The sequence below is a fragment of the Eucyclogobius newberryi genome, unplaced genomic scaffold (assembly GCF_026437365.1).
Source record: "Eucyclogobius newberryi isolate DKJ021-1_F unplaced genomic scaffold, fEucNew1.0.hap1 SCAF_22, whole genome shotgun sequence".
Lineage (NCBI taxonomy): Eukaryota > Metazoa > Chordata > Actinopteri > Gobiiformes > Gobiidae > Eucyclogobius > Eucyclogobius newberryi.
Genome location: NW_027315857.1, coordinates 22,160,778 through 22,177,655, shown reverse-complemented (window position 1 = coordinate 22,177,655; position 16,878 = coordinate 22,160,778). Strand labels below are relative to the sequence as shown.

The window sequence follows — 16,878 nt, the reverse complement described above, 5'->3', positions numbered from 1 at the left end:
TACCAATGCGACCGTATATTCCTTTCGACGGGGGCGCGCTTGTAAGTCATAGCGATGTCCACCCAGTTGTGCCACCGCACCTCGAAGTAGCAGCGGCCGCTCAGACCCAGCGAGCCCAGGATTTGGTGGTTTTTGTCGTGGCGATCGGGGTGCTCCGGGTAGGGCTGCGGCTCTCGGACCAGCGTGGCCGTGCGGTTGTCCTCGGAGACGAGCAGGCGCCTGTGAGCTGTGTTCCGGTCCAAAGTGACATGAACATAGTCTGAGGGACACAAACGCAATGAACTCTACAATTACATATAAAGCCAGTAAAAAGCAGCAGTTTGGGGATGTCTCGGTTCGAATGTCCAAACTCCAAACGGGACATTCTGCATTTATGGGATTAAGAGTTAATTTAGACATGAAATTCTGTACGATTTCCGTTTTTGCCGCTGATGTGACTGTGGCAGTAGAGCTTGCAGTGTGTTCATATTGATATTGATATTAATTTACCGTGGTAGAATTTTGCAAACGTAAGTAGTAAAAGTACAGAAAGTCTACATGCGTGAAACAAATGACAAAAGCGAAAGTTGTGCATTGAAGTACTTGTTTAAAAATGTACTATAACTGTAAAATTTGATATTTTGAGAACAACTGAATCTTTTTCTGCAATCTTGAGGGTTAGATCAAATAATTTTACAACGATTTGTGCTTATCTTGGGTCAACAGGAGCATTTCCAATAAATTTGATCCTTTTGTAGTGAAATGTATGAATATATTTTCGTTTGCTCAAAGCTGGGACTTGAACTCAAAACCTTTACACAAAAAGTCACCATAAATGTGCTTAAAATAACCCCTCAAATCATATGAAAAGAACTTACATAGAAAGTACATATTCCGGCCATAAAATGTACTTCTGTACTTTGTCACTTTCCACCACTGTGCGTATCCTAATATATCCAAATATCGATACATTAATACTGACTGACGTATCGAATAGTATCAATTCTCATAGATATCGATACTTAAAATTTCTAGCAAAATTGCATTTTGTTAAAAATTCTAGTCAAGTTTTGAATCATATTGTTAATTCTTTGTTTATCTGCTCATATATTTAATTCTTTGTGCACCTTTGAAATATAGTATCAAAACAAGAGGCATCGAGGGAATTTGTGGACATTCAGAACCAATTGACTCATATTTATTAAAGTTCTTTACCCTGTCTCCTTGGGACGAACTCTGGAGGTCGATTTGAAGGCCTGAAACACAAAACGGTTCCATCATTTAAACACAAAAGTCCTAAACCGGGACAAAACCATGGACCAACATCCGAGGTTGAACTAAATACACAGACCTGCTGCATTTAGATACATACATATAGATTTCTCCTTAGAATTTTAATCAAGTTTGTACATTTATGTATTGTGATGACAAAAAAAATAACACTGCTTACTGGTCGAAACACCAGAGGGCGCACTTACTGTGGAAGAACTGCAGTCAGAGCAGAGAGCAGGAGCATCAGTTTCTGCTGTGCCATCCAGATCTGCCTTGTTGGTCTTTTTTCAAATGAAGAGCCGAAAATACAATAAGAAATACGGCTGGTTTTACAACTGGTTTTATGGTTTAGTTCTGATTTTCAAGTTTTTTGTCCTGAGTCTATTTTTATTCCTGCTTTTGTTCAGGTTAAGACCAGATACAGTGGTTCTTTCATATTATCCTGACATATAACTGTGCTATTTAGGCATAGCATTTAGCACCTAGCACAATTAAAAGCAAAAGTACATAAAATACTTGCAACTTACTTCAGATCCGGTTGCTCTCCACCAGAGAATGTTCTGTGAATAAAAAACTTTTACAGCTTGATGAGGGCTTAAAGTCCAAAACATTTGCATGGTAATAAAACTTGTTCCTGTTTCGATCAAATATCCTGCCAGCTCAGGATCGAACGTCAAAAACGTTTCTTGCCCGAAGCAAAAATAATGTAAAAAAGTAAACAAAAGAGTCGTGGAACAACGCAATAAACGGTGTCACTACTGGAAATCACATTTATCCCACTCTAGTGTCAGAATTAGGATGGTAAATTTTTTTGAAAATCTGATACTAATTGATACCAAAACTTGTATCAAAACTAGATACTGCTTTGAACAAGTATAGATACTACAAAAAAAAATCCCAAATTCTTTAGAAAATTAGACCTTCCCTGAAAAGTTGAGCTTTATCAGAACTAGTGTAAGAGAAAATACAATAAAGAGTATAAGAAGAGTAGCATAGTAGAAAGTACAATTATTTTGTGTTAAAACAGTATTGAGAAACTTTGGTATCGTGAAAACGCAGAATACTTTTGAATTAACGTTAAGTTTTGTATTTAAGACCATGAGGTTACTGGGACAAACTTGTGGAGACTTTCTGATTCTGTGGACATTTCTTGCAAAAACAGCACAATTCCTAATCATCAGAAATCACACCATCATCCAATTATTATTCTGGCTTTTTGAGGAAGAAAAATTCAATATTTTATGGGGAAAAAAGTAAGTATTTCTGTGATTATTTACAGTCATTAGTCTCCAAAAGGTGAGGAGTCTTGCCCGGGGACGCGACTTGTGTTGGAATCGAACCGGCAACACTCCAAACCACCACTGCCGGTTCCATGTGACAAGAAGCCAACCAAGTATTCTGAGTCATTATAATTCATCCCTCCTTCCTTCCCTCCTTCCCTCCTTCCTTCCCTCCTTCCCTCCGTCTTTAATCCTCTCAGGTTGAGCCGCTGCTGAGCTCGACACTTCTCTAATCTGTCTAACTGTCCTCCCTGTGTGACTGTGGCAGAGTGGTTAGCCCGCCACCTCCTCTGTCAGTAATGGGGTTGAGGGTCCAACTCCTGATCTCTCTGGGCATTCCCTGTTTTACTTTGGCAGAGTGGTGATCCTGTTTTCTGACTCTCGGTTTGAAGTTTTTCTTTAGGATTGTGCAATAGGAATCTACAAGAAAAGATGCTCGCAAAACTATTGTACAGTCTCAGAAAAAACATCAAACCAGTTCTTGTTTCTGAAAAAATGCTGAAAATATTCCGAATGAATTATTTTTCAACATAAACATGGCATCCAAAAACTGAAGTATATGTTTAGTTGCCCGCTGCTGCTGCTACATGCACTAGATACAGTGTGAATAGAAGAGGGTAGAAAACACACCCTTGCGGCATCCCATTGCTAACAACTTGAATTTCTGACAGTGTTGCGTTGTCTTTAGCTTGCATTCTGGTGAGTGAGGCCTGATACAACTAAATAATAGTTGTTGACATCCAATTCCAGCCATTTCTAAATAATATCATAATACTAATATCACATTGAACGCCAAACTAAGGTCCACGAACATTACAATGTAAAAAACACGACTAGAAGACGAAAACTAAATAAGTGCAGCAGTTACAAGTTACACGTCCAATTTATAAGGCAATTTAACGAAGCTGTGAAAAGGAGTTGATTTACGCCAGATATTGACAAAAATATCAAATAATCAAGGACAATAATGGCGTTTAAGAAATACATGGACGCTCTCAAGAAAATTAGGATGTTGCGGTTAAAAAGCCAGATATCTGTTTGCATTAATGTTCATATGTTTTTGAATACATTTTAAAATAATATGTGTTAAGTTGAAAAAGGGGGCAGATAACATACATTTGCATTTCTTTCTGCCTTTTTTCATTCATTGTTTGTATGTATGCCACTGATGATGTCTTTTTTAATGATCTGAAATAAACAAATACTTAAATAAATACATTAAAATACCAGTCATTAGTTATTAAAATGTTCAAAATTTTCACGTTCAGACTTAATTTGAAAATTGACAAATTCAAAAGACTTTGTTGTAATTGTGACAGATATTAAACAAACATAGAGGACTATTTGGATGTGTTTATCTAAATTATATGTTCCCTGTTTGTGTCATGTTCTTTGCATTAATAATTTAATAATAATAATATGATAATTTATGAGTTTGTTCGTTCGTTCGTTGCTGCAGCCAAAAGAACCTTCCACAGACACAGTGTCCATCTAGTGTTTCCATTGCAGGAGTTTTATGTCCCAGATACATCACATTAAAGTCAAGCGACATGTTAATTTTCTGCTTCATTAATCTCACTGCAATATTCACGTTGGGCGATCACAAAACGCGTTAAAACGAGCGTTCAAGTGATTTTACAGACAAAACAAACTGGTTCCTTGTCAAACTTTCCCCCGCGAGTCCAAAGCCGTGCGTTTGTGCGCTTGTGTGTGTGTGGAGCTCATCGAAACCTTATCCCCCTTAATCTTTTCATCCGTTCATGTCGAGAAGACAGCGCTGCTCCAGTTCTCCAGCGCTGGAATACTGTTTTTGGATTCGATTTACTCCGGTTTTCGTCTCCATGGGAGCTTTTGTGTTTCGGTGGATCTGAGGAAACTCTGAGGAGCGGTGAGTGCTTCCGAGAGACAAAGTTTAGCCAAGTTCAAATAATGGGATCGGATGTTTAATATGCTTAAGTTTGAGCATTCAAGGATAAAAAAAGGGTCGAATTTCAAACTGACCCAGCCTTGGCGTTGGTTTTCATGTTGCTTAGCTTATAATAATGAAATTTAAACGTTAAAATATTGTCTTTTGTCGACAAGATTATGTTTTTTGTCATTGCCCGTGTAAATATTCACCGTTTACCCAATTATATACACTTCAAAATAATATAACACGGGAAGAAACGGCTCCAGGTCAACAGCTTAAATCTGTGCTTAACTTTTAGACCAATCATGGCCAAAGTTTCCCCGCTAGCTCTGCCCACCATCGTCCTCCCCGACACGGAGAGGCCGCCGCGGAGTGAAAGGTGAGTCCCAAAACGAAGCGGTGTCGCGCGCAATCCGTCAAGTTTGACCTTCACGCTACACTTTTCTCCTCTTTCCTGTCGCAGATCATTTCGTAAAGCTGCCATTTTGTTCAACGCCAACAACAGCAACAACAAAGACGACGACGACCAAAAGTATGTTCGTGTCACAAGGGCTTAACATAGGAATAACGTGTTTAGAATGGTCAGAGTTTGTTTGATTTATTTTTTTTTCCGTCATTGCGTTTCTGACGTTTGGTTTCAGAGGAAATAAGAAAGACGACAAAGAGGAAAGCAACGAACCGGCGGAGGATGAGGAGAAGCAGAGGAAGAGGAGAGAGAAGAAGGAGAAACGGGAACAGAAGGAGTGAGTGTGCACTTCCGCCGGGGTCCAACAGGGAGCACACCATAGTGTTACCTGGACTCATCCGGAGTGTGCAGAGCGAGGATGTCACAATAAAACATTTTAGCGACGCAATTTAGCCCCAATAGTCCCAATAATTCATTTTTTTGTTTTTACGATTAAATTGTGACCTGATTAACCGAATAATCTTGAGACCTTAAATCTTGTGTTTCAGAAAAGACCGGCAGGAGAAGAAGGAGCGAAAAGAGAAAAAGCTGAAGGAGAAGGAGGAGAAGCAAAAAGAAAAGGAGAAAGCGAAAGAAAAGAAAGTCGAGCCGTGAGACTTTTAAACGTATCATTGAGCGTTTTCGGTCACGTTTGCGTCCGGCTTTGGTGTGATGTTGGGTTCTTGTTTTCGGTTTGGGCTCCAGTCCGAAGGAGATCATGGTGGTCGACCCGGCCTCCAACACCTACTACTACTGGCTCATGGTGGTCACCGTGCCCGTCATGTACAACTGGACCTTCATCATCGCCAGGTACGAAACCGGAGACGGGACACCTTAAATCCGTCCCGGTCCACCTTAAAACCATCCCGGTCCACCTTAAAACCATCCCGGTCCACCTTAAAACCATCCCGGTCCACCTTTAAACCATCCCGGTCCACCTTAAAATCATCCCAGTCCACCTTAAAACCATCCCGGTCCATCTTAAAACCATCCCGGTCCATCTTAAAACCCAGCGCTGTTTGTAGGGAATGTGTTGCCAGGTTTCAGTGAAAAATTAACAGTGAGAAAAAAAACAAAAAAAAAAAAACATTGCATTTTGTCGTGCCAAAAGTTTACACAAACAGATTTTTTTTGGTGGGATTTGTAAAATGCTTTGGGGCGTTGTCTTGTGTATACCGGTAACTTAAAGGCACACTGTGGAACTTTTCTGGGGGTACCTCACCTGCTAGTGTATTTTATCTCACAATTACAGGTAAAAACTGCTGAAAAGATTTTGAATTCAAGTCACTAGATTTTTAAAGACAAACATAGCGTATAGCTGGTTGCTGCGGCTACATGCACTAGATACAGTGTGAATAGAAGTGGCGAGCAAACACAACCTTGCGGCATCCCATTGCTAACAACTTGAGTTTGTGTTGAATTGACTTTATGCTACTTAATAATATAGTTGTTATATATGTTTAACATCATATTGTGCAAAAAAAACAACAACAGCAGGGTCGCCTCTCCACAGATCTGACCTGTAAGTCGGCCAGGCGGTGTGTCCAGTTTGTGTTTCCATGGAGAAAGTTTAATGCTGAACTTTGGAACATTCCAGGCAAAAAATAACATCCACGTTACAGACTGCAACTAACGATGATGATGATTGAATAGATTTTTAACTAAATTAAGGTTGAAATGCGAGAATTTTTACAAACCAAATGTATTATTGATGAAAATAATTGTTTATTCTTATTTTTTTTGACATTTTCACTTAATAATGTTTCTATTTGTTATGAAAAGTCTTTGACATGTGATTTAGAGTCTGTATATAATAGTCCAGATAATGATTATGACCATCCAGGCACTATATACGTTTAATTTAAGTTCTGTCAATTCTGGTGAATAATTGCAGCCTGAATTCATTAGATAACATAACATTGTGCACCTTTAAATAGAAAACGTAGTCTTGATTTCAGCGTAAAAAAAAAGACAAGATATAAAGCACTGATTGATAAGATTTACTTACTGAAATGAGTCGTGTCCCGTCTCCAGGGCCTGTTTCGAGGAGCTGCAGACGGACTACCTGTACCTGTGGTTTTTCATGGACTTTGCCGCTGACATGACCTACATCGCGGACATGGTCTTCAGAACCAGAACTGGTATAATAATAATAATAACTTTTATTTATATAGTGCTTTTCAGTGACCCAAAGACGCTGAACATATATAAAAAACGGGGGGCGGGGGTAGTTACAGACAGGGGGGGACAGCACGTACAATACACATTAATATACAGATAAAATGAACAAGACAGAAGAAGTAGAAAGAAAAAGAAAAAGATGGGGATGTAACTGGGGGTAGAAGAGTAGGCAATGGGGTAGAGGAGGCTAGGGGTAGGGGAGGTCATAGGCTTGGGTATATTATTATTCAAATTGTTGAGCTTTTAACTCCTTCTCTTAGCCTCACGGTTACACATTTCCCTGATTTGTGATGTTAAAGGTAGAGATCCATAAAGTCCATAAATCGTCACCAGACTCGTCCTGAGCATTTTGGACGTTTATTGTATTTTTTGAATGGCACTTCCTTCTGCTGCCAGTCGTCACGTGTGCGTTCACTAGATGCATTTCAAGCGCTAAAACATGACAAGTTACTCAAGGGCATGTTTTAAGGCCATAAACAAAATAAATAAAGTAGAATATGTGCCATTTAAATTCTAATTTTGCCCTTTTTTGATAAGAACTTGAACTGTTTGTTAGAAATTGGTTAAAATGTGGTTTTGGCACTGATTAGACCCTGGTTTAGACTTGGTTGAGCCCTTGCAGAGGCACTGGTTTAGTCTGGATTGGACCCGGTTCTGTGCTGGTTTTCAGGGTACCTGGAGCAGGGTCTGTTGGTGAAGGATGAGCTCAAACTTCGGGACCGCTACACGCAGAGTTTTCAGTTCAAACTCGACGTAGCTTCGATGGTTCCCACCGACGTCTTCTTCCTCATCCTCGGAGTGAAGTTTCCTGAGATCCGGCTCAACAAACTGCTGCGATTCAACAGGTAAAACCACAACCAAAGACTTTGTAGGAATAAATGTGAATCTATTTCTGAGGGTAATGATGAATAGGGATGAGAAAGTAATAAATAACATCATTTATCAAGATGAAAAGCTCGCCAATAATATAATTAAATCATGTTTTTGGTACGTTTTGTGTAATTAACAACAAACTGTGCAGACAAAAGACACATAATGATGTTTTCCTCAAGATCAACAAAATACAATCTATAATAGTTTGTAAAAGGTGGATTTTTTTTCATTAAATCAAAATTATTACCGGTAATATCCCTGACATTTTGAAGCAGCGTCTGCAATTTTTTGGCCTCGGTAATTGTGACACAAAATGTCGATATGCCTAATAATGAATGGAGTTTGCAGTTTAAGTTGAGGTTTAGTTGAAACATCCCTCTTGTCCATGTCTCAAACCTGGTTATTAAAAGCCAAATGTGTTTTAATGAGAAAATATTAAATCATAATCCAAAAAAGGTTGCGTTCACAAAAGTCTAGCATCTCCCTAGTTTTGAGATGGAACACAGAATTACACGTCATGTCAAAAGTAAACCAGGTTTATGTTCCATATCTCTGCGAGTACTGGGTCTATCTACGTGTAACTGTAACTCTACTGTAACTGTCATAAAGTTCAATGTCTTCTTTGTCTGTACAAATAAAGAAAGGTTGCATTATTCATTCTGAAAGTAGTGCTCTTATTCAACCTTGTAAAATGTGATTGTTGTCAGTTGAAATGGTTCTAAGCCAAAAGATTAACATAACAAGTTTGTGGAGCCAATATCTAACAAATAATGACAAAGTTCAAAGTGTGTGGCTGCCAAGTTTGACTATTTCTTTAAAAAAACAGTAAATCTCTCATAAATTAGTCATATCTGGTCCACTCCTCCGACAGATTTGACCCATTGACCTTGAAGGACGGGTCGAATCGCAAGAAAGTCACGTTCAACGACTAAACCTTTACTTCTACTGCAGTGATGCGTGTGTTCCGTGGCAGTACTTTTACTTCTACCGCCGCAGTGACCCGTGTACTTGTGACCCGTGTACTTGTGGTTCAGGATGACTGAGTTCTTCCAGAGGACAGAGACCAGGACCAACTTCCCCAACGCCCTGAGGATCTCCAACCTGGTCATGTACATCGTCATCATAATACACTGGAACGCCTGTCTCTACTACTCCTTCTCTAAAGCTATCGGTCAGTGTACTACTACTTTTACAACAACTACTACTACTACTACTACCTCTTCTACTATCACTACTATTACTTTTACTGCTGCCTCTACTGCCAGTACTGCTCACGGGTTTCAAAAGGACCTGAAAATGTTGACTATAACAGGACGCAATGGATATTTTAAAGGTGCATTATCTCCATGGCGACAAGACATCGCCAGTTATGACTTAGTTTAGTGGTGTAGAACCTGTGGGAAACATTATTCCGTGAAGTTGCGGTTTGTGAAGAAATTTTGGGGGAAAAGATGAGCTTAAAATGACAGGAAATAGAGCTGAATCCCTCTGTGATGTCATCAACGCTCGACATGCCGTTGAAAACAGAGGCAGTTTACACTTAACATTCAACAAAACAAAATATAGTATTATTGTGTGTCAAATCATAATTGTTGTTTCATTTATGTGGATTTTGGCTCTTGTTTACAGTCTGGTTGCTAGGTTGCGGAATTACCTCAACCTATGTCATATCTGTGCTCATGTCCAACCAGGAAGTACAGTTATAAACTTTGCATAAGATGGTCAAACCGGGAACAAATGGGCAAAATGTTTAGTCAAATCTGAAACATAACCCTTAATCATCACTACATTTTCAAAACATTATATTTTAATAAACATTTAACACCGGTTTGCACAGCACACGTATCGTATCAAGCTCACAGTACCAGGATATGTATCTCATCTTGAGGTACTAGGCCTAATCTCCATGGAGACAAGCAGGTCACACTTACCAGAAAATGTACCAAATGCACCTTTAAATTAAGATGTTAAATTAAAGGTTGTTCATTGTATTTGTGTACATTGTACATACAAGGAGGAAAAATGTATTGGTCAGTAGTGACTCGGTTGGTTACTTTTTAAAATTATACCGTTTGTGTATTCATCTCTGCCAGTAATATCAAGTTTTTGACGTTCGATCCTGAGTTCTACCGCTACGGCTACAACTATCGCTACGGCTACAACTATCGCTACGGCTACAACTATCGCTAAAACTACAACTACCGCGACGACTACAACTATCGCTAAAACTACAACTATCGCTACGGCTACAACGACAAGTACCGCTACGACTATAGCTATTGCTAAAACTACAAATACCGCTACAACTACAACAACAACTATCGCTAAAACTACAACTATTGCTACGGCTACAACTATCGCTACGACTACTACTACAACTATCGCTAAAACTACAACTATCGCTACGGCTACAACTATCGCTACGACTACAACTACAACTATCGCTAAAACTACAACTATCGCTACGGCTACAACTATCGCTACGACTACTACTACAACTATCGCTAAAACTACAACTATCGCTACGGCTACAACTATCGCTACGACTACAACTACAACTATCGCTAAAACTACAACTATCGCTACGGCTACAACTATCGCTACGACTACAACTACAACTATCGCTAAAACTACAACTATCGCTACGGCTAAAACTACTAATACCGCAACGACTACAACTACAACTACCGCGACGACTACAACTATCGCTAAAACTACAACTATCGCTAAAACTACAACTATCGCTAAAACTACAACTATCGCTACGACTACAACTACTGCTACGACTACAGCAGGTCTAAACCAGGTCTAAGCCAGGTCTAAACCAGGTCCAAACCACATCTTCCCCTCCCCCCGGTCTCTCCAGGTTTCGGCTCGGACCGGTTCGTGTACCCGGACCCGTCAGACCCTGAGTTCGGGCGCCTGATCCGTAAATACGCCTACAGCATGTACTGGTCCACCCTGACCCTCACCACCATCGGGGAGACGCCGCCCCCTGTGGAGAACTCTGAGTACTTCTTTGTGGTCACTGACTTTCTGGTGAGGACGGAGACACCTTTTATTTCATTTACAGGTGCTGAATCTGGTTTGGACCATCTCTCTTCTTGAAGTCCAACAACTACAGAAAAATGGCATTAATTGGACCAAAACTAAACTCAACAATCAGGAAGTGTGAACACATTATCAGCGTCTTAATTGTTTGTCAAAGTTTTCACCAGCGTTATAATTTTGCTGCTGAAAACTAAAAAAAAACAAGCAAAACACTGCAAACAGGAAATAGGAAAAGTCTTAAATAAATCACATGTTTTACAAGTTTTTCATCATGTTATTTTTCCATTAAAACGGAGGCGAACATTGACCATATTTGGTACCCGGACGTACAAATCAGAAAAATGGATGAAGCCAGGTAGATGGAATACCTAGATATATTCTGTGATCAATAAACGTGAAACACAATGATGAAGCGACAGGGTTTACACGACATTATAACAGATGACACACCCGGACGCTTTCAGGCTCCGTCTACACATTACAACACCTCCGACTGGCCGAGCAATACCCCGGTCTCGCCCGGGTCCCGGGTTTCAGTCCAGGTCTTGACCCGGTCTTTGCTCTCCAGGTGGGAGTGCTGATCTTCGCCACCATCGTCGGAAACGTGGGCTCGATGATCACGAACATGAACGCAGCCAGAGCCGACTTCCAGGCCCGAATCGACGCCATCAAGCAGTACATGAGCTTCAGGAAGGTAAGAGCGGGACCGGGGACTGAACCGAGGCCGGACCAGGACTAAAGTGAGACTGAACTGGGACCGGACCAGGACTAAAGTGAGACTGAACTGGGACCGGACCAGGACTAAATCAAGATTGAACCTAGATTCAACCAGGAACAAATCAGGACTAATCCACAACTAAACTAGGATAAACTGAGTCAGAACCTGGAATAAACTGGAACTAGACCAGGTTTTTTCAGTTCTTGTTTGGCCTGGTTTAGTCCACACAATTCAAATTATATGAATAAATGCAAATACATACTTTATATGTTTTAATGTATAGTCATTTATTATTTTTAGGGCTGGGCAAAATCACACACTAAAAAAACATATTGATCAATGAAATTTTTTGATTAAATCTCTATATTGTCCTATTGAAACAAATAAAATGGGTTTCAATGACACTGAACAATAAAGAAAACAAAAGACTTAAAAAAAAGTCAAAAAAATTAGTCAAATTTATTCCTGCAAAGTCTGAACTCTGCTCTAAACTTCTCAGTCCTATGTATTATTTATTTACTTTTATTCTGTTTTTTTTTTTTTCAGGTGACGAAGGACCTGGAGAAACGTGTGATAAAGTGGTTTGATTTTCTCTGGACAAATAAGAAGGCGGTGGACGAGAGAGAAGTCCTGAAATATCTGCCGGACAAACTGAGAGCCGAGATCGCCATCAACGTTCACCTGGACACGCTCAAGAAGGTACCAGGACTGGAACTGGACCAGGACAGGACCGGGACTGGACCAGGACTGGACCGGGACTGGACCGGGACTGGACCAGGACTGGACCAAGACTGGACCAAGACTGGACCAAGACTGGACCAAGACTGGACTGAAACCGGACTGACACTGAGACTGAGACTGAGACTGAGACTGAGACTGAGACTGAGACTGAGACTGAGACTGAGACTGGACCAGGACTGGACCAGGACTAAGCCAAGACTGGACTGGGACTGGACTGGGACTGGACCAAGACTGAACCAGGACTAAACCCGAACTGGACCAGGACTAAACCAGGACTAAACCAGGACTAAACCAGGACTAAACCATAACTAAACCAGGACTAAACCAGGATTGGACCAGGACTGGACCAAGACTAAACCAGGACTGAACCAGGGCTAAACCCAAACTGGACCAGGACTAAACCAGGACTGGACCAGGACTGGACCAAGACTAAACCAGGACTGAACCAGGGCTAAACCCAAACTAAACCAGGACTAAACCAGGACTGGACCAGAGCCAAAGCAGCATCAATCCAAGACAGACCCCGTCCTAACCCCGTCCTAACCCTGTCCTAACCCCGTCCTAACCCCGTCCTAACCCGTCCTAACCCCGTCCTAACCCCGTCCTAACCCCGTCCTAACCCCGTCCTAACCCGTCCTAACCCCGTCCTAACCCCGTCCTAACCCCGTCCTAACCCCGTCCTAACCCCGTGGCGGCTCTAGGTGCGGATCTTTGCGGACTGCGAGGCCGGTCTGCTGGTGGAGCTGGTGCTGAAGCTGCAGCCTCAGGTGTTCAGCCCCGGGGACTACATCTGCAAAAAGGGCGACATCGGGAGAGAGATGTACATCATAAAGGAGGGGAAACTGGCCGTGGTCGCCGACGACGGGGTCACGCAGTTTGTGGTCTTGTCCGAGGGCAGCTACTTCGGAGAGATCAGCATCCTCGCCATCAAAGGTGAGACGCGTTTGTAACTGATGGAGTGTTCCTGGTTTAGTCAGATGGAAATCAAGAGGATGGAAATCTCATTATTAAGCTCAAGCATGACAGGGATTAAACCTGGAGTCATCTGGGTTTGTCTTTTAATGATACCAGAATATAAAATATCATGAGAATAATTATGCTTCTGTCAAGGTTTGGACCTAGTTTGTGTTGTCATTGTTTTCTTCAACCTTTGGGACTAGACTCGGACTAAACCCTGGATTAGGTCAGACACATCATGACTAAAATTGGCTCAATTTAGGACCAAAATGTTGAATTAAAGATTAAATCGAGACTGAATCAAAATCTAACTAGGATATGGCCTGGTCCGAACAAGGACTGAACTGTGACAGAGCCGGGACTGAACCCTGGACCGAGACAGGACCGGGTCTAAAAGCACGGCAAAACCAGGAGGAAACCAGGTCTAAACCAGGGTTAAAACAATATTAAACTAGGTCTTAACCAGGACTAAACCAAGACTAAACCAGTATTACAACAGCGTTAAAACAATATTAAGCCAATGTCTAAACCAGAAGAAAAACCACGTCTAAACCAGGACTTAACCAGATCTAAACCAGGACTAAACCAGGTCTAAACCAGGACTAAACCAGGACTAAACCAGGACATAACCAGGTCTAAACCAGGACTAAACCAGGACATAACCAGGTCTTAACCAGGACTAAACCAGATCTAAACCAGGACTTAACCAGATCTAAACCAGGACTAAACCAGGACATAACCAGGTCTAAACCAGGACTAAACCAGGACATAACCAGGTCTTAACCAGGACTAAACCAGATCTAAACCAGGACTAAACCAGATCTAAACCAGGACATAACCAGGTCTAAACCAGGACTAAACCAGGTCTAAACCAGGACTAAACCAGGACTAAACCAGGACATAACCAGGTCTAAACCAGGACATAACCAGGTCTAAACCAGGACATAACCAGGTCTAAACCAGGACTAAACCAGGTCTAAACCAGGACATAACCGGGTCTAAACCAGGACATAACCAGGTCTAAACCAGGACATAACCAGGTCTAAACCAGGTCTAAACCAGGACATAACAAAGTCTAAACCAGGACTAAACCAGATCTAAACCAGGACTTAACCAGATCTAAACCAGGACTAAACCAGGTCTAAACCAGGACATAACCGGGTCTAAACCAGGACATAACCAGGTCTAAACCAGGACATAACCAGGTCTAAACCAGGACATAACCACGTCTAAACCAGGACTAAACCACGTCCAAACCAGGACTAAACCAGGTCTGAACCAGGTCCAAACAGGTCTCTGTGGTTTCATGCGTATCGCTTGGAGACAGTGTCATGTTTTCTTCTGCTTCAGCCCAGGTTAAAGCTCACATGCTCATCCTCATATTGTATTGAAGTAGTTTTATTTTTATAGATCCATTTGTTTGTATTTCCAGGAAGTAAAGCGGGAAACAGGAGGACAGCGAACATCCGCAGTATCGGCTACTCCGACCTCTTCTGCCTGTCCAAAGACGACCTCATGGAGGCGCTCACAGAGTACCCCGACGCCAAAGCCCTGCTCGAGGAGAAGGGACGACAAATCCTGATGAAAGACGGACTGCTGGACCTGGAGGTACTACTACTACTACTACTACTACTACTATTACTACTACTACTACTACTACTACTACTACTACTACTCCTCAGGTCTACAGCGATGAACAGCGATGTGAAAGGCTGCATTGCTCCCTCACTTCTGGCTTTTTGCTTCTTTTGTGACGTGAATGCGCCACAAAGACCAAACTAAAGACTTACATGAGAAATAGCATAAAAGCACAAACACACATGTAGCTAACAAGAGCATGTGGTAAACTGGACAGACGAGCGCACGATTTAGAGGAATGTCAACCAAATGACCTGCAAACCTGACCTCAAAGTCCACATGACGGGTTCTCTTGGTTCTCTTGGTTCTCTTGTTTGTCCAATTATGACTTGCTTTGGTGGTATAGCATCTGTGGTGGATATTTCTCATAGTTTTACTTCCGTTAAATTGCAGTTTGTGAAGAAATGTGTAGAAATAACGGAATCCCTCTGTGATGTCATCAGTGTGTGACACAAAGACACACTTTTCTGACAGTTTAAACAGTTGTTCGACAAATTAAAGGTGTTTTATGGTATTATTGTGTGTCATTTATGTGGATTGTGGCTTGTTTACAGTCTGGTTGCTAGGTGACAGTTGTGGAATTGCCTCTACCTGTGTCATATCTGTGCTCCTGTCCAACCAGGAAGTACAATTATAAACTTTACATACAAAACTGGTCAAACTGGCAACATTTTTAGATCTGAAAATATAATTGTGTTAAAACTACATTTTAGCAAAATGTGTAGTCTAACGTGCCATATGGATTTTAATACATTTCCAGCGTCATTCAATGTTTTCACTCAAAGTCGTTGCTCCATACTTTAGATTTAGTTAAATATTTATTCAAAGCTGCAAGATTTTCTTCTAATTTCTATTTAACACTGTAATACAATGTTCTCTATTGCTGTAAATGCTACTTACAAATACTTCTATGGGTTATACTACTCCTACTACTCTTACTACTCCTACTACTACTCCTACTACTACTACTCCTACTCCCACTACTACTGCTACCACTACTACTACTACTACTACGCCTACTACTACTACTACTGCTACCACTACTACTACTACTACTACTCCTACTACTCCTACTACTACTAGTACTACTACTACTACTACTACTACTAAATGTGTCGAAAAGAAAGCAGTAAAGACATATCAGCGTTTTTCCAACACGTTTTTCAAAATAATCCTTTTGATGAACCAAGAAAACGGCTGTAATTTTTCAGATTTCGTTTTTGAGATTTCGTTTTAGATTTGGTTGGAATTCTGCACATTTCTGTCACTTGAAACTATTAGTTGGTCAGTGCCATGTAGTTGGCTCGGGAAGGACGGAAGTGATGACTCCAAGTTCTGACTCACTATCTCGCACCATAACACTGTAATCCTGTGTGCGTCCTGCAGGTGGCGGCGCAGGGCCCGGACCCAAAGGAGATGGAGGAGAAGGTGGACAGGATGGGGGACACGCTGGACACGCTGCAGACGCGCTTCGCCCGACTCTTCGCCCAGTCGGACGCCACGCACAGCAAACTCAAGTACCGCATCAACAAGCTGGAGAAGAAGCTGGCCCCGCCTCCTCCGCCCAGCCCCGCGAGCCAGCAGCCAATCAGGGACGGGGAGGAGGGCAAGTGATGGGGCCCGCGGATAAAACAGAAGAAGACCTTTAAACCAGGAGCAAAGTGGGACTAAACCTGGTCAAAACCTGAGACCAACCGAAGAATAAACTAAGCCTAACTGCAAACGAACCCTAGACTAAACCAGGAATAAATCTGTAGTCGGGGTAAACCAGCCGATGTGACGGTTAAACCACATCTAAACCAGGACTACGGTGTTATGGCAAGGGGAAGGTGGG

At 41.5% G+C, this 16,878-nt stretch overlaps 1 protein-coding gene across 1 annotated transcript; it reads left to right on the top strand.

The window, feature by feature from the left end:
- The first annotated feature begins 4,282 nt into the window (after positions 1-4,282).
- On the top strand, positions 4,283-16,668 carry cnga1b (cyclic nucleotide gated channel subunit alpha 1b). Its single transcript, XM_072459351.1, has 15 exons — positions 4,283-4,419; positions 4,739-4,819; positions 4,904-4,972; positions 5,082-5,183; positions 5,395-5,496; positions 5,591-5,695; positions 6,920-7,026; positions 7,737-7,911; positions 8,974-9,110; positions 10,806-10,978; positions 11,559-11,684; positions 12,255-12,407; positions 13,151-13,382; positions 14,839-15,014; positions 16,431-16,668. Exons 2-15 carry the CDS (start codon positions 4,746-4,748, stop codon positions 16,656-16,658), a joined length of 1,959 nt encoding a protein of 652 aa, XP_072315452.1. The 5' UTR covers positions 4,283-4,419; positions 4,739-4,745; the 3' UTR covers positions 16,659-16,668.
- The last annotated feature ends 210 nt before the right edge of the window (positions 16,669-16,878 follow it).

Excerpts from the sequence above, each read along its gene's own strand:
- cnga1b (XM_072459351.1), top strand. The coding sequence starts at position 4,746 with ATGGCCAAAGTTTCCCCGCTAGCTCTGCCCACCATCGTCCTCCCCGAC. Across the intron at positions 5,497-5,590 it reads AAAGAAAAGAAAGTCGAGCC|TCCGAAGGAGATCATGGTGG; the intron begins GTGAGACTTTTA and ends TTTGGGCTCCAG. Across the intron at positions 15,015-16,430 it reads ACGGACTGCTGGACCTGGAG|GTGGCGGCGCAGGGCCCGGA; the intron begins GTACTACTACTA and ends TGCGTCCTGCAG.